At 38.7% G+C, this 18,108-nt stretch overlaps 1 protein-coding gene and 2 non-coding genes across 5 annotated transcripts in view; all 3 read right to left on the reverse strand.

Annotated features, from left to right (window-relative positions):
• Positions 1-1,671: 1,671 nt before the first annotated feature.
• The window catches only part of NOP58 (NOP58 ribonucleoprotein), a 32,838-nt gene continuing 16,401 nt past the window's right edge, over positions 1,672-18,108 (reverse strand). For all 3 annotated transcript variants that reach the window (XM_028123871.2, XM_028123877.2, XM_028123883.2), the window contains 11 exons: positions 16,743-16,879; positions 14,636-14,700; positions 13,577-13,711; positions 12,444-12,589; positions 11,616-11,742; positions 9,336-9,499; positions 7,394-7,528; positions 7,136-7,197; positions 5,235-5,368; positions 2,308-2,471; positions 1,672-1,941 (listed from right to left, as the gene is read on the reverse strand). In XM_028123871.2, the coding sequence (XP_027979672.1) occupies positions 1,891-1,941; positions 2,308-2,471; positions 5,235-5,368; positions 7,136-7,197; positions 7,394-7,528; positions 9,336-9,499; positions 11,616-11,742; positions 12,444-12,589; positions 13,577-13,711; positions 14,636-14,700; positions 16,743-16,879 (1,320 nt within the window). In that variant the 3' untranslated portion in view covers positions 1,672-1,890. The remainder of the gene's footprint in view (positions 1,942-2,307; positions 2,472-5,234; positions 5,369-7,135; positions 7,198-7,393; positions 7,529-9,335; positions 9,500-11,615; positions 11,743-12,443; positions 12,590-13,576; positions 13,712-14,635; positions 14,701-16,742; positions 16,880-18,108) is intronic.
• Positions 11,385-11,468, reverse strand: LOC114226209 (small nucleolar RNA SNORD11). Its single transcript, XR_003612698.1, has one exon. It is a non-coding gene; the product is annotated as a small nucleolar RNA SNORD11 (small nucleolar RNA).
• On the reverse strand, positions 12,301-12,383 carry LOC114226216 (small nucleolar RNA SNORD11B). The gene has a single exon (XR_003612699.1). It is a non-coding gene; the product is annotated as a small nucleolar RNA SNORD11B (small nucleolar RNA).

Here is an 18,108-nt window from a genome sequence, read left to right on the forward strand (position 1 = left end):
TAAGATGCTAAGGCTCTTCAATAGAACAAGTATTTCATTTTAGCACAAAGAACCAGAACCTACCTTCTGGTTAGTGTTTTAAACAGTTAAGAGTTTAGCACTTAGGAGAACTGATAGCTTGGGGAGGTGGGGTGGGGGGAATGGGTAACTGGGTGATGGGCATTAAGGATGGGCACTTGAAGTAATGAGAACTAGGTGTTGTATGCAACTGATGAATTCTACCCCTGAAACTAGTAATACAGTATATGTTAATTAAATTGATAGCTCTGTGATTTAACTAGATTTTTCCCAGGCCTGTAGACCATTTAAAATGATGAAATGTTTATTAATTAGCATTCTCAAAGTCTATCTTGTTTCAGATAGAAAGCTTTTGACTATATAGTCCTTAGCAGGTCTATGGGCAACTTTTAGCAAAAGCTGTTAAAAATCTGTTATGTCCCAAATCAAGAATGTGTGTGAGGTACTGATGTAAAATGGTAACATTCTAAATAACTAGCTTTATTACATAATTGTGTCTAGGTACGGCTACATGTACTTCACTGTAGCATTTACTTCAATTATCTACATGTGAAATGTACTTACACCTCTGAAAATTTGTACCTTTTTTTTTTTTACAAACCACTGTTAGTGGAGAGGTAAAGTTGAGGATCATCTCCAGTCCAAGTGAGGAACTGAAATTAAGAAGGGCTGTGGACTTGCCTACAAGAAAAGCAGAGGGAACTCAAAGCTATAATCATTTTATTTTTTTAAAGATTTTATTTATTCATTTGAGAGAGCGAGCATGCAGAGTGGGGAGGGGCAGAGGGAGAGGGAGAAGCAGACTCCCCTCTAAGTGGGGAGCTGGACACAGGGTTTGGATCCCAGGACACCAAGATCATGGCCTGAGTTGAAATCAAACGTGTCATCGACTGGAGTCACCCAGGCGTCCCAAAGCTATAACCATTTTAGCTCCTCCACCTGTTGAATGCTTTTACTGACTGGGCTTTAGCACCATGCCCATGGCACACACGGAGATGCAAGACGGAGGAGCCCTGTGAAATTTGTGGCCGCCGGGACTATATGGTTGTCAATCAGGCTGTTGTTCACATACTGGAAATACTGTATTTTAGAAACAAGGATTTCTCTTTGGTGTTCTATGTCCTGGTTTATACCCATGGACATTTTATTTTTGGTCATCTTGTTTTCCTGTTATTCCCCCATTCTTTACTATAAAATCATTTTGTTATCCTATTAAAAATATCACCTTAGAAAAAAATCTACAGCTATGTTAATGTTAATGATTATTTTGTTGCTCCATTCAGAACTAGGAAGTAAAATGAAGTTAAGGATACAATTTTTTTTACTTCTGAAGGGATACAGAAAAGTTTTGCTCACCTAATTTTAAAATTTTGAACACAAAACACAGCTTTATTTAAATAAATACAAAGGCAGAAAAATAGGAGAAAAGGAGAAAAAAAGAGACAGTCCAAAAAGGAAAAAGAAACATTAGAGTGAGGCTCTTAAATTGGTCCACCTAATCACAGCCTTCCAAAAGGCTAAGTTTCAAATTAATAATTCACAACTCTCACTTTTCGGCTATAATTATCAAAGCAATAATCATCAAATGCTAAATAAAATACAGAAAGGATAATTATCTACCTAAAATATAGAGATCACAGAACTACCTTAAAATACAAAGAAAATATTTTTATTTGTGAAACAAAGACTCTAAGAAATGATGACATAATCAAGTTAACAGAATTGGTGTCAAGACACATACGTTTGAAAGGTTTAGATGATTAGTAACATTGTTTCATCCAACCTTCCCTCAGTTAGACAACATCTCAGATACATTGCTGACTGAATCTTAAGTGTGATGTATCCCGATGATTCAAAGATGGTTCCCTTCAATTAGTCCTCATTAGCTCTCTTTTTTTTCTTTTTCTTCTTTTTCTCTGGACTCTGAAAATAACAAGAATGCTTTTGAAAGAGCTGTAAATGTATGGGTGAGGAATAATAACTTTATCTTATAAGAAGCAAAGTAGATCTATTTCCCTCAAAAACAAATTTGGGTTAAAGATTAAAACCTAAAAATATAAAAATCACCTCTATGAAAATCTGTAGCAAGTTATATTCTCTGTTCCTCAATGTAAACCCATTTTGTAATAAGATTCTAGGTTTGGGAAATGGCCTGTTTTATAACAATATGATTTTTATTTTACTGTTCCTTCTATGAAACCATCTTGACTGCCTGCTCATTTCAAATATAGAGAGTACAATAAAATAGAGACCTGGCCCATGCCAACAAAGTATTAAAACCAAACATACAGGAATTGCTGTGCTGGTGCATGGTTCTTCCTCAGAAAGCGGTTCTTCCTTAATGTGTTTCTTTTTGTCCTTCTTCTTCTTCCTCTTCACAGATGTCTCCTGTTCTTCTACCACTAGTACTCCTTCTTCTTCTTCTTCCTCTGCTGCTACTGGGGCTTCTTCAACTGAATGGGGTTGGGGTTAAGTATAAGGACACAACAATTAACACACTATATCAGACCTCACTTCCCCACCTTTTGAATCTGTTTTTTCCCATCATGCTGGTTGACTATCCAATGTTTATTTATTACAAATTTTTGTAAGTGCAAAGGTAATTCAAAAATCTACGTAGTCCAAGACCACTAACTTCACGAGATCATGTAGCCATGTATGGAAATTAGGATTGAAACAGATCATCTGATCTCTAAACCCAATGTTTTTTGGAAATTGTCAATTGCATTATAAATGATTAAGAACGTGTGCTCTGGGTGGCTCAGTCGGTTAAGCGTCTGCCTTCAGCTCAGATCCTGATCTCAGGGTCCTGGGATCAAGCCCTACATCGGGCTCCTTGCTCAGCGGGAAGTCTGCTTCTCCCTCCCCCTCTCCCTCTCCCTCTGCCTCTGCCTGCTGCTTCCCCTGCTTGTGCTCTCTTAATAATAAATAAAAATAAATATAAATAAATAATAAATAAATATAAATAAATAAATACATACATACATACATACATAAAGGGGTGCCTGAGTGGCTCAGTCATTAAGCATCTGCCTTCAGCTCAGGTCACAATCCCAGGGTCCTGGGATTGAGTCCTGTATCGGGCTCCCTGCTCAGCAGGAAGCCTGCTTCTCCCTCTCCCACTCCCCCTGCTTGTGTTCCCTCTCTTGCTGTGCCTCTGTCAAATAAATAAATAAAATCTTCAAAAAAATAAATGAAATCTTAAAAAAAAAGAATTTGTGCTCTGGAGTTAAGAGACCTGGGTTTATTCAACCTGCTGTTGACACTGAGAAGAAGTCATTGACTTCTGTAAACCCCATTTACTCATCTGTAAAACTCACTGATGCCTATTTTACTGGATTTAACGAGATAATATATCATGCGAGGCACATCAGAATGCAGACTCAGGGGTGCCTGGGTGGCTTGGCTTGTTGAGTGTCTGCCTTTGGCTCAGGTCATGATCTTGGGGTCCTGGGATCAAGCCCTGCATCGGGCTCCCCGCTCGGCGGGGAGCCTGCTTCTCCCTCTCCCTCTGCCTCCCCCCAGCTCGTGCTCTCTCTCTCTCTCTCTCTCTCTCTCTCAAATAAATAAATAAATAAAATGAATCTTATAAAAAAAAAAGAACTCAATAATAGGTACCTATCATTAGAAATTCGTTCACCAAAAATATATTTAGCACCTACTAAATGCCAGGCCATTTCCTAGACAACTGGATACAGCAGGGCATAAAACAGACAATAAAATCCCTGTCCTTATGTATCTTTTTTTTTTAGGAGTGGAGGGGAAAAATGATATAACCATACAATATTTTACACAGTAATCAATGCTAAGAATAAAAATAAAGCAGGAAGAAAAACACTGAGAAAGGCAGTGCATACAGGTACTTCAGACAGGACAGTCAGGCAGGCAACACCTGGAAGAGGCAAAGGAGTGAATGATGCACCTATCTTGAAGAAAAATATTCCAGGTAGAAGAGCAAATGCTAAAGTTATTTTGGGAGAGGAGAGTTGGCAGAATCAAAGAGTAACAAGGCAACCAGTGTGGCTAATGGAGTAAAACGAAATGAGAGGGTTAATGGGGGGGTGCCACTGTGGCTGTTAAGCAGTGGTGGATAAGATAAGTGGTTAGATTCTAGATATATATTTTCAAAGTAGAACTGAACTGAGAGGATTTGTTGCCAGAATAGGGGCACCTGGCTAGCTCAGTTGGTGGAGCATGCGACTTTTGATCTTGGGATTTTTAAGTTTGAGCCTCACACTGGGTGTAGAGATTACTTAAAAAGAAAATCTAAAAAAAAAAAAAAAAAAAAATTTGTTGCCAGAGTAGACTTGGGTTGTAAGAAAAGAGTAAAGGTTAAAGGTTAAAGGTCAAAGCAACTAGAACTGCCATTAATAAGACAAATTCGTGGAGCAACAGACTGAGTGACAAGGATATAAGAATGTTAAGTTTGAAAAGCTTACTCGATATATAAGTAAAGATACTGGAGTTTGCTGTTTCAAATGCTATTAATGGACTTAGGGATCACCTTACTTGTTAATCAATAAAGAGAAATGTAAGAGTTAAATAACTTTATGTTTTCTTCAGCCAGGGCAGGAATCCACATTTGCTGATAATATATTTTTGACCACTAAGCTATTTAGAATCCAAAACTTAAATCAGTCATTACTTTCATGCCTGATTTTCCTGATAGACTAGCTGGCAGGCATTCAACACAGGTACTTCTAGTAAATGGGGTTACCTGCTTATCAACTTTGCAAGATAGCCTAGTTCACTGGAGAGTACCTATTAAATATCATTATTATAATGATGGTTACCAATATGTTACTACTCTAGTCCACTCTATATAACAGAAACAATGAAGAAAACCACTTCTGCAAATTCTACCCTTACCTATAACAAAAATATATCAGAGACTAATTTAAAAACCATGAACTTTTTTTCCTTTTTAAGCTGATTCTCAAAATAGTTCACGTGGTAGGAAGTGAAGTTTGGTACACTTAGCATAATATGTGATTCCATATATTCAAAGAAATGCTTCTCACATTCCTCTATGAAGTCTGATAAATGTAATACCGTAACTATTCTCAAGGAACACAATGGCTTAAAACACCATTAACTTTCAATATGGGTGGTTTCACAATAAAGTTCAATGGCATGTACTTACTTCCCCAAGACTTATGAAGTCCATCTTTCTTAAAGAATATGAATATAAGCAACATTTAAAAATTCAAACTGACCTTTAATTTTAACCTTGGCTTTTTTGGCCTTCTTTTCAACAATTTCATCTTCTTTATCTACCTGTTCTATCTTGCGTTTTTTAGAACAGGTTGGCAGTGTGGAATCACCAGAAGGATCATAAGTCTTCACTTCACTATAAGAGTCAAAGAATTATAGAAAATCTCTATAAATACTTTTAACTGAAATCATTCTAAGGAAGTTTAAAAGAAATGCCATTAGATAATACTTATATAAGTATACAAAACTGTTTCATTTTAGTAGCTTTGGGGCAGTTTAAGAAAACCAGTAATTTCCAAAAGGTAAAGAGATACCAAGCACTATTTTCCAAGTAGGTCAATCACACTTCAAGTGGTGAGTTAAAATGAATTCTCATTTAGTAATCAATGTAATTACTATGGTATAGAAAAACAGTAAATCAGTATGGGGAAAAACGGAGAAAATTTCTTTACAACAAATGATTATTCTAGAAAGTAAAAACTGAAGCAATTCAAGTTTTAGAAATAAGCAAATTCAATGAAAACAAAAAACCTAAATCAAGTTAACACAGAAGACTTCATCACAAAACCCCAAAAGGCAGAAGAACAAGGGGCTGCATATGGATGAAGATTCCCGAAAAGCCTGCATTTGCTTTTGTTCTAATGTAGAATGAAAAAACTGAAGTACTAAGTGCCTAAAACAAGAACTAATAAATCTCATAATTGGTGCTTCAAGTGCATATGTTTAAAGTCAAAAGCATAATGGCATGGGAATATTAAAACACTGTTCAAAACAAGCCAAGGAATGTTTCATTTCTTAAGTTTATTTGTAGAGTCATGGCTGCTTAATTTTTATACATTAAAAACAATAATTTAAAAAACAAAGATCCATACTTAACCAACTAAAGACACCAAATTAGACTTTAAAAATTACAAAATAGGGCGCCTGGGTGGCTCAGTTGGCTAAGTGACTGCCTTCGACTCAGGTCATGATCCCAGAGTCCTGGGATCGAGTCCCACATCGGGCTCCCAGCTCAGTGGGGAGCCTGCCTCTCCCTCTGACCCTCACCTCTCATGCTGTTTCTCTCTCTCTCAAATAAATAAAATCTTTAAAAATTACAAAATATATATATGGTCACTGTTGAAAACTTGGAAAATTCATAAAACATAAAATATTAACGCCCATAGTCAGAACACTTTTGGTTTCTTTCCAGAATTAGGGAAGCAATTTTTCTAAATACGTACGTTTAAATATATATGAATATATATTTATAGTAAGATGTTACTCCTTGCCCAGTTTAAAATTTTACTATTAAAATTCTTAATTACAGGAGTCCTAAGGGAGAATTTATGGGTTAATGACTAGAAAGATTTTATTTTTTTTGACTAGAAAGATTTTAAAGACTCCTGATACATACTGTCAAACCACTTCCCAGAAAAACTGCACCACATTCTACTTCCATCAGTACTGAACATCACCTCAAATAACCAAAATCCCCCTCCCTACATATATCTTTTGTTCGTTTCATGGTGGGGTCTGAATACTATTTACTGTCAACATCTGAAAATGAACTAGTTAAATATGAAGAGAAAAAAAAAAAGCCAAGGGGCACCTGCCTGGCTGGCTCGGTTGAAGGAGCATATCACTCTTGATCTCGGGGTTATGAGTTTGAGCCCCATGTTGGGTATAGAGATTACTTAAATAAATAAGACTTAAAAAAAAAAAGAGAAGAAAAAGCCAAAATATATACCATGTATGTATTTATTACAATAATATGAAATTGTGATTAAAAATTAGAAATATGGAAAACTGTGAAAAAAAAATCAGAGACACTGAGGTGTTTGTTTTATTATAAACATTGCTGTCATCAATTAAAATTTAATAAGCAGATATTGTTCACGCATCCTCCCCCAAATGTACTTACCTTTTATGTTCGTATTTTTCTGTTTTTGCTAATGCTTTTCCTGTTCCACTTATTTTCCTTATCTAAGAAAAGATACCAAATCTTTGTAAATATACGGGAAACTGTCAATAGCAGGAACAAAAGATGTTATTAGACATACTAAAATTTATCATTTAAATAAAACTACTTAGTAGGTGAAATGAGTAAGTACATAAACTACTTAAAGTTATTAATTTTTGATAGCTAACACTTCTACAATAGGCAGGATGCGGTCCTTACCCCTCTATCTTCCAAGGTCCTCAACCTGGCCTCTAATTTGGCTCTGTTCTCAACTCCCATCGCAGAACTGGAATCTTCACCAAAAGCATCATACCGGATAGCCAAAACAGTTTTGGCTGCCAGCATTCGAGAAATCTGATAGAGAACTTGAAGTTAGAGGCATTCAAACTATATTCCAAGTTGAGATGATAAAATCCTCAATAACTTATTCATGAGAAAACTGGAGCAAATCATCAACTCTATCATTCACTCTAGTATTTTTTTATCAAAGTCAGGAATTAGGAAGTATTATGAATCATACAACTCAAACCACCTAGCTTATATCTGAATCTCTCAATGGTTAACTGGTTATATACAACCCCATTCGTTTTGTTGGATAAAATAATACTGCAGCAGTTCATGTCTAAAAAAAGCTCAAACTACCCTTCTAATGTCAGTGACCTTAATTCTACACCATGAGGTCATCGGGAAAAAGCGTAGCCCCCCTTTTAAGCTAATTAACCCTTTTCATCAATCTGCTCTGAATTTTATAACATTTCTGTTTGTTAAATTATGTACCCTAACCAAAAAGCTTGAAAGTACTTAATATTTGCTGAAGACTCAGCTTTCTCATCTATAAAATTGATACCTACAGCTCACAGGGCTATTAAAAGGATTCACTTAAGTCCCACTAGGTATTGATCACAGTGCATGGTTATTATTTTAAAATTCATAAATGACGACGTTAAATTGATTTCTTGCCACACAGAAAATTTGTGATGTGCCATCTACTCCATCTCTCACAAACAGGTGGATTCTAGAAAAATCCTAATATAGCAAAAAAAAAAACAGCTTTAACGAGATACACTTTATCTTTAAAAAATAATAGTAATAATTTTTTTTTAAGTAAGCTCCCAGCATGGGGCTGGGAATCCCCAACATGGGGCTGGGAACTCACGACCCCGTAATGAAGAGCTGCATGCTCTACTCTGTTAGCCAGGTGCCCCCAGCAACACTTTATGTTATTTCCTTTCACAAAAGTGCTTTTTAACTCAAGAATTCACCATTCTCTATTTAATGACAAAGAAGTAGAAAAATTTTATTGCATACTATAGAATAGGCAGAAAATGAGTTATCGATGGGTGGGGGAGGGAGAGAAAACAACCTGCCTCAGAAGAAATGCAACTCGGCGTGCACGTATGCCGCGCCAGACCCGCCTGGGCCGAGGGGCCGCTCCAGGCCCGCGCTCTGCGGCCCACGTGGTGCGGCGGCGCGTTGGCCGGGCGCCTGGCCTCTCGCCGCCGCCCATTGTGTGCTGGCCCCGGGGCTTCCCCCGCGGCCACCGGCTGCCGGCAGCCCCCGCCCCGCCCGTACGCGGGCCGTGCTCTCCCTCGGGAAGCTGTGGCTGGCTCAGCACGCTCCGACGGCCCCTCCTGGGGCTGGCCCGGGACCCTGCGCCTGGCTCGCTGCGCTGCCTGCTGTCGCTTAGCATTTTGTACTCCAGACCTGGCAGGGCCCCCGGAGGCCTGCTCCGCTTGGCCCCACTCCGACACCCTCTTCCTGGGCAAAGGGTCGCCCGCCTACACCAAAAGGTCATCGCGCTGGGAAAGAATTCAACACTGACTTGAATTTCATCTAGCTGTGGCACAGCGTCGATATGCAATGAGAATTAATTACACTGGTGCTTTCTCAGTAGGCTCCACACCCAGAGTGGAGCCCAACATGGGTTTGAACTCATGACCCTGAGACCAAGACCTGAGCTGAGATCCAAAGAGTCGGATGCCCAACTGACTGAACCACCCAGGCGCCCCTCGTCAAAAATCATTTTGTCAGCCTCCGTGCTAAGTATGGAGTCTGGCTGAGGATTCTCTCCCTCTGCCCCTCCCATTTGTGCCCTCTATCTCTCTAAAATAAATAAATAAATCCTTAAAAAAAAAAAAAAAGAAGAAGAAATGCAACTCACCTTTCCTTTGTGTTTGGGACTTGTCTGGCCTACGAGTGAAGCATGATAAATGAGACCATACTTTGGGGTATCTCGTCTAGACTTCAGGGCTCTGAAGAGTGCCTTTTCTGCTCCAAGAATCTGAACCGTAGAAGCTGCATGTTTGGCCAAATTCAAAAGAGAACCTTCAAAAAAAAGAAGTAGTTACAAGGAATGCAATTCCTTGAGAGCTTGTTCGGAGGTTCTAGCAGGGGAGCGCAGCTACTCGTATACCCTTGACCAAAGAACAGTCCTCTCCTCTATCGGGGAAGGTCGTCCTCTTCGACCGAGCGCGCAGCTTCGGGAGGGACGCACATGGAGCGATGAGGGAGGAAGGGGACACCCGCCTAGCCAGCCAGATCAGCCGAATCAACCCTGGCGATCAATGGGGTGACAGATGTCGCAGCCAGATCGCCCTCACATCCAAGGAATGCAATTCCAAGTATTTGAAAGTTCCATGTATTAAACATAAGACATATAATCTAAGTATTATAGCCACCAGAGTAAATAAAAATCTGATATAGATTGTATAGTCTGAAATTCCCTAAAAAGCCTCAACATTTGTGATTTATCCACGTAGCACCATAAGCAGAGGCTTACAATGAATGCTTACGACAAACTGAAGGTGCAATTAAACTTATTTGCCCGAGAGATGGTATTAACTATTCTACATTCCATTAGCATACCACAGAGGAGGATTTTAGACATCAAATATTCTACCTTAGATAGGAAAAAAACATACAAATATATGGATACTCAGGACATCTCAATAGAACTATGTTATAACTTTCTCACACTTTATCTCTGTTGTTTAAGATATGGATTAGGAGATGTAAGTACACTAATCAGGTATAAAAAGTTACTGCTTTGGGGCGCCTGGGTGGCTCAGTTGTCAAGCATCTGGTTTCAGCTCAGCTCATGATCTCAGGGTCCTGGGATCAAGCCCCACATTGGGCTCCCTGCTCCGCAGGAAACCTGCTTCTCCCTCTGCCACTCCCCCTGCTTGTGTTCCCTCTCTTGCTGTGTCTCTGTCAAATAAATAAAATCTTTAAAAAAAAAGTTACTGCTTTGTTAGATTTATTGCACAGATTTTGTCAGAACAGACCCCCAACATTAACGCTCAACCACTAGATATGTATTTAAAATTCAACACAAACTTGTTAATCCCTGCATCTCTGACCACAAAAGTTTAGTTAAGCCTATGAAAATTTGGATGCAGACAAAAAACCAGCCAGATGATCCCAACCTCAAACCTGAGGTTATTTGAATGGGCTGTCTAATGATGCAGTTATAGGGGTTATTCTAGTTTAGACACTTTGATGTAAATGATAACATTAAGATCTTCTGTGACAGATTGTAATGATGACTCCAATAATAGTGATACTTCACTCTATTTGCAAATACTCAATTATACATTTTTATAGCATACCTTCTTTGTAACATCACCATACACACATATGAAGTCTTATTATAAATTTACTAAAAATATTTTGCATGTCAAATATATTAAAATAGCATATTCAGCAGTGAACTATCTTTATTTTTTTATTTTATTTATTTTTTTAAAGATTTTATTTTTTGACAGAGAGAGAGACTGCGAGAGAGGGAACACAAGCAGGGGGAGTGGGATGCGGGGCTCCGGGCTCGATCCCAGGACTCTGGGATCAGGACCTGAGCCGAAGGCAGACGCTTAACAACTGAGCCACCCAGGCGCCCAGTGAACCATCTTAAAAAAAAAAAAAGGGTATGTATCACCTGTTGTGAGAACTATTCCTATTTAATCTGATGAGGGTTTTTTGTGTTTGTTTGTTTTAGAGGTGGGGGGGCAGAAAGGGAGGGAGAGAGAATCTTAAGCAGCCTCCATCTCACAAAGCTGAGACCATGACTGAGCCAAAATCAAGAGTCAGGTGCTTAACCAACTGAGCCACCCAGGTGCCCCTAACCTGGTAGTAAATATTAACTGATTTCAACCTCCTGCATTCATCTGATTATTCTCATTAATGATAATAAACATCTGACAACAGACCACAAGTGTCTCAGAAGAGGTAGTGACTGAAGATGCCTTCATTATCCAAAAGGATATCAGGCATACGCATCAGAATCATCATTGAACACTTACTTGGTCCTTAGTCCTCTCCCATATACCATCTACTTTTATTTATTACCTAAATTTTTTAATAAATGTAATTTTACATGAAAAAATAATCCTAGGAGAAAAACAATCTAAATATCCCTATTTATAAGTTACATTAAAATCATCACCTGCATGAGCAATGAGCCGTGCTCCCACTAATTCCCCAACCATCACTGTAACATTTGGTGCAATGGCCATCATTCGATTTTGCAGATATTCATAGAGCTGGGTTCTATATTCTGAGATTTCAATTACCTAGTATAAGGAACAAAATGAATATACCATAAATGACTTGTGTAAAAATCACATAAAAACCACATGTCTGAAACAATGGAGTCCTAAATTGTCATAGATCAGCCGTGTAATCCTGGGAAAACAAAGCATTCCTTATCTGTTTCCCATTTTAAGAGAGATTTTATGAGATAATAAATGCAAACAACCTACTACACTGCCTAAAAATATTAGTCAGTATTACTGTTATTTTTAAAAACTCCAAGGGCTAGAAAGACATTTTCATCTTTTTTTTGTGTGATCTTTAAGATTTGTTAAGTAATCTTTACACCCAACATGGGGCTCGAACTTAGAACCCCAAGATCAAGAGTCACATGCTCTATTGCGATCTCCAAATCGGGGGGGTGGGGGAGGCGGGCGGGGAAGCACGCCAGGATACAAACATAGAGGCTGGAATGAAATAACTCAAGCTGTATTTCTCGGTCTTCTTAACAGATTCATAATTCATTATCCAGACAATGCTAGCTAACAATACAAATAAATTAGATAGTATTCTCTCCACTTCCTTTAGTATATAAATCAAGATGGCATCAGATGAGGTAGTGACTAAACACCCTCATATTTATCAGGTGAATGGTAAGCTTAAAACATCATCATTGCCATCAGAAAATTATTATTACATAGCCGGTCCCACCACAACTAGTTTCTCTATGTGTATAGTTTACCTGAGTGCAAAGATGCAGAATATTGCAAATATCTTCTTCTGAAACCTCTGTTCCCATTGATATCTCCGCAGCTGCTTTCACTTCTGCTTCAACTTCCTCTGGCAGTAATTCAGAAAGTTTGGCTGAGGCATAATTCTTCCTATCGCCTATGGAATGTTTGCAGAGGATGAGGGAGAATCACTCTTCAACAAATAATATAAAATCCAAATAGTCAAAAAAAAAAAAAAAGTAGAGATAAGCCAATGAAAAGGGTGCCTAAACAAAACAAAAAGCGAACAAGTTTGACCTACTAATTTTCCTTATGTAAGGCTTGATTTTTAGAGATTAAAATCTCTCCCCATCATCTCCCTCCAAAAAGATATAAATTAGAATAAAAACAAAATACCCCCAAAAACAGGACTAATAATATTATAACAGACAATTTATAACTAAAGTTTTATTAAAGTCAGTGCCATGAATTCTTGGGGTGGTAATATGGTAATGCAATATGAACCTCGTTAAGTCCTATTTATTAACAATCCTTAGGTTGTTCTACTAGTAATATCACTGTACACTGGTATGGAATATAACACTAACAGTAGAGAGGGCAGTACCAGCTTTAGTATTCTAACATATCACAGGATAGCCCACGTCTACGGTTGCTCCTATTAATGGTAAATTCACTGAGATACATTCCACCTTAAGAAGCCAATTTAAGGGCGTCTGGGTGGCTCAGTCGTTAAGCGTCTGCCTTCAGCTCAGGTCATGATCCCAGGGTCCTGGGATCGAGTCCCATATCGGGCTCCCTGCTCTGCGGGACGCCTGCTTCTCCCTCTCCCACTCCCCCTGCTTGTGTTCCTGCTCTCGCTGTCTCTCTCTCTCTGTCAAATAAATAAATAAAATCTTAAAAAAAAAAAAGAAGCCAATTTAAGAAAAACCAAATCAGAGAACCACGTTCTCTTGTACTGGCCATTGACGTGAAAGTTCAAATTACCAGTTTCTGAATTCTAACAGACACTAATTTGGCTACACTCCCAAAATACACATAAGTTGTAAGGAACTCTGGGAAGCTTGTTAAGGAAAAAAATTACTATAACTCGTATTTTGGGATGCAAATAATTATTTTCAATGCCTTAAAGGATAAAGTTACTCACCGACTTTCTGTAAACACTTGCAGTACGTCAGATTATCTGAAATAATTTTTCCTAATTCAGGGAAATGCCAGCCGTACCATTCTCTACACCGCATAATGTAGTTGTTTAGTTCTTTATCTAAGTCATCTAACAAGGCTGCAGTAGATTAAAATGAAAAAGAGGAACTTAAAAGGGCTTAAAAAAACTAAAATATACATAAAATTTACCATTTTAACCATTTTTAATTGTAGGTTTCAGTGGCATCAAGCACATTCACAATATTATTCAATAATCACCCACTATCCATTTCCAGAACTCTAGATCATCCACAAATGGAAACTCTGCACCCATTAAATAATAACACCTCATTCCCACCTCCCCACCTCTCTTCTACTTTTGGTCTTTTACAATTTGCCTGTTCTAGGTACCTCATAAGTGGTATCACACAACAGTTGTCTTTTTTGCGTGGCTTATTTCGCAGCTTGTTTTCAAAATTCATCCATGTTGTAAACCTTTTTAAGGTTTAAAAATAATTATCCATTATGTGTATGTACCCCATTTTGTTTATCCATTCATCTGTTACTGGGTATTTAGGTTGTTCCATTTTTTGGCTATTGTGAATAATGCTGCTACAAACATAGGTGTATCTGTATCTGTGAGTACCCGCTTTCAATTCTTTGGAGTACATACCCAGAAATGCAATTGCCATTTAAAGGGATTTTTAAATTTGGAAACTTAAAGAGTTTGATATTTCCAAAATTCACTTAATGACATGGGAGAATGACCTATTAAAAAGCCAAGTGAAAAAAGCACAATGCACTAGATCCCACTTACTGATTTGCTTCATGGAAAAAGACAAATTTGTTAACATCACTAGTGTTAATTCACCTTATCTCCAACTAGTCAAATTATGGGTGGCTTGCCTTTTCTAGTCTGCATTTTCTAGTTTATTTACTTCGCTATTAAAAATTCTAATTAATCTTCTCCTTCTTCAACTGATAAAATTATAAAAGATAAAAGATACAGTTTTAACAGCAGGAAAAAGTTATGAGGATCAGACCTCACATGCACTATACTTACAAATTGCCTGAACAATCATGGTGTCCACTTTATCAGCACTAAATTTCAATCTGTATCGGGACAAGCTGAGGATAAGGGGGGGGGATAAAAAATTACTGACAGCAGCTACGAAAAGAGTTTAATTAACATCTTAAGAAACTTCATTTTTATTTATTTGTCAGAGAGAGAGAGCACGTGCACAAGCAGGGGGAATGGCAGGCAGAGGGAGAAACAGGCTTCCTACAGAGCAGGGAATCCGATGCAGGGCTTGATCCCAGGACTCTGGGATCATGACCTGAGCTGAAGGCAGTCGCTTAACTGCCTGAGCCACCCAGGCACCCCTTAAAAAACTTTAAAACCAAAATCCCTCTTAGAGCTACATTAATTTTCCCAACACAGGAAAACCAGTTGAACAAGAATACAATAGGCAAAATTAGGAAATACACATTTAAAAAGAAAATACAGGGGCACCTGCGTGGCTGGTGGCTGGTTGGGCATCTGCCTTTTGCTCAGGTAATGATCCCAGATCCCTGGGATGGAGCCCCACATAGGGCTCTCTGCTTGGCGGGGAGTCTGCTTTTCCCTCTGCCCCACCCCCAACTCATGCTTGTCCTGTCCCTCTGAAATAAAATCTTAAAAAAAAGAAAATACAGGGGCGCCTGGGTGGCTCAGTCGGTTAAGCGACTGCCTTCGGCTCAGGTCATGATCCTGGAGTCCCGGGATCGAGTCCCACATCGGGCTCCCTGCTTGGCGGGGAGTCTGCTTCTCCCTCTGACCCTCCCCCCTCTCATGTGCTCTCTCTCTCTCTCTCTCTCTCTCTCTCTCTCTCTCTCTCATTCTCAGCCTCTCAAAAAATAAATAAATAAATCTTTAAAAAAAAAAAAAAAGAAAATACATCGGTCCTGCTGAAATACGAATTAATTTGTGAAAGACAAACAGGATAATGCTGTGTAGTACAAATCATATTGGTTCATGTATGATTTTTACAGGGTTTCAAGGCTTTACACCAGGTTAACACATGAAAACAGAAAGCCCACAGAGGAACATTATTGTACATAAGGTTTTAACCTTGGCACTGTTAACGATATGGGCATGATAATTGTTTGTTGTAGGGGCCTATTCTGTGCACCGTGGATGTTTAACAATATTCCTGTTCTCTACTCATGTTAGTAGAGACGTGACCCCACCTATAACAGCCAAAATGTCTCTAGCCATTGCCAAATGTCCTCTAAGGGATATTTAATTGCCCTTGATTGAGAACCACTACTGTTATACAATGTCAATTAATCACAAGCTTGAATCCTGACTCAGTTTAGCTGCTTGTGCGCTCTCAAAAATGCTTATTACAAAGTTATCCTTGATTTTTATGCATTTTGTTCATCTTTGTAACTCAGCAGTTTTAACCCTTCCGTTGATTTATGCTATTTTTTGTCCAAAGGTACAGACCTGTTTACTACTACTTTAATATAAATCTAACATGTCTTTTTAACTGTATTAATATATAGGGCTATTTTTGATAGTGCTCTGGTTATAAAGTTGCATAGGTTTTGAGTAATCTACCTTTAATCCTATTTTTTTCCACTGAAAAACCCTGTTATTTTAGTGCAATTTCACAGGATGCCAAGCTTTTCAGAACACATATCACAGTACAGCAGAAATGCCTGTTCTAATGGACCTCTGGTTAAACATGATAAGTCAATGTGCTTCTCTTTGACTTATTATATAAAAAGTTAATACAAATCAAGAGTAAAACAAACAACAGATACACACAGAAGGAGACCATAGCAGATGAGAAAATTTGGGGAGATGAAAAGATGGAGGGATAGCAAATGATTCAGCAGAGATCAGGGAAAGAAAAAAGGGAAAGCCCAAGAATTGTGGGGCTCAACACTTGAAGAAGGATAAATGCCTATGATGAGGACTGCCTGGGTTATAATCCAGGCTTCATAACTTACCAGATGAATTGATTTTGGGCATCAGATTCATCTATAAAATAAAGATACTACTACTATCTTCCTCATAAAATTACTATGAGAAATAAATTAGTATTTGTAATATGCATAAACCATTGCAACACAATTGCTTACTAAACAGGAATAAGTGGACTTTATTTTCCAGTAAATCTCACCTGTGTGCCAATCCAAGACACATAGCTGCCATTTCACGTGGTTCTACTCCAGGGATTAATCCATCCATCTGGGAACGGATTCCTCTCATAAGTTCATTAACAACAGGACTATGGATACAACTGAGATTCAGCTTTTCCTGTAAGAAGAACATCTGTATCAATGAAATAAAAGTTTTGGGTACCTGTATGGCTCAGTCAGTTAAGCATCTGCCTTTGGCTCAGGTCATGATCATGGGGTTCTGGGATGGAGTCCTGCGTCGAGCTCCCTGCTCAGTGGGGAGCCTGCTTCTCCCTCTGACCCTCCCCCCCCACTCATGTTCTCTCTCTCAAAATAAAGAAAAATCTTTTTTAAAAAAGAGAAATAACAGTTTTTAGGGCACCTAGTGGCTCAGCCGGTTAGGCATCTATCTGCCTTTGGCTCAGGTCATGATCCCAGAGTCCTGGGATCAAGCCCCACATTGGGCTCCCTGCTCAGTTAAGAGTCCGCTTCTCTGTCCGCCCCACCCCTTGCCCTGGCATGTGCTTGCTCTCACTAGCTTTCTCTCAATAAAAAATCTTAAAAAAAAGTTTTCCTAAAACCATTTAAATATTAAAACAGCACAGGTTTAAATATTTTTTCACTTAAAAAAATTTCTCATTTCACATTTTTGTAGTGTGTTTGTACAAAGAATACTAAATGTATATTGTTTGATAAACACAGTACAGTACTATAAATGTACTTTCTCTTCCTTCTGATCCCCCCCCATGCTTTTTTAAGTAGGCTCCATGCCCATGTGAAGTCCAACCCGGGGCCTGAACTCAAGACCCTGAGATCAAGAGTCAGATGCTTAACCAACTGAGCCACCCAAGGGTCCCCGATTTTCCTTTTTTCTTTAAAAAGACTTTTTTTTTTTCAAGATTTTATCCATTTACTTAAGAGAGGGGGAGGGAGAGAGAGCACACGTGAGCACACAAACAAAGGGGGCAGAGGTAGAGAGAAAATCCCAAGCAGACTCTGTGCTGAGCAGAGTTCAGATGTGGGGCTGATTCCATGACCCTGAGATCATGACCTGAGCTGAAATCAAGAGTTGGATGCTTAACGGAGTGAACGACCCAGGCGCCACCCCCGTTAAAAAAAAAAAGAAAAGAAAAGAAAGGATTTATTTTTAAGTAACCTCTACACCCAATGTGGGGCCTGAACTCATACCCCAAAATCAAGAGTTGTATGCTCCATCTACTGAGCCAGCTAGGCACCCCCGATTTTCTTAATAATATTCTTTCCTAGGGGCGCCTGGGTGGCTCAGTCAGTTAAGCATCTGCCTTCGGCTCAGGTCATGATCTCATGGTCCTGGGATTAAGCCCCACATCTTAACTCTGGGCTCTCTGC

This window comes from Eumetopias jubatus, unplaced genomic scaffold (genome assembly GCF_037043125.1).
Source record: "Eumetopias jubatus isolate StellerSeaLion01/CBP00866 unplaced genomic scaffold, mEumJub1_p1.0 scaffold_3, whole genome shotgun sequence".
NCBI classification, from domain to species: domain Eukaryota; kingdom Metazoa; phylum Chordata; class Mammalia; order Carnivora; family Otariidae; genus Eumetopias; species Eumetopias jubatus.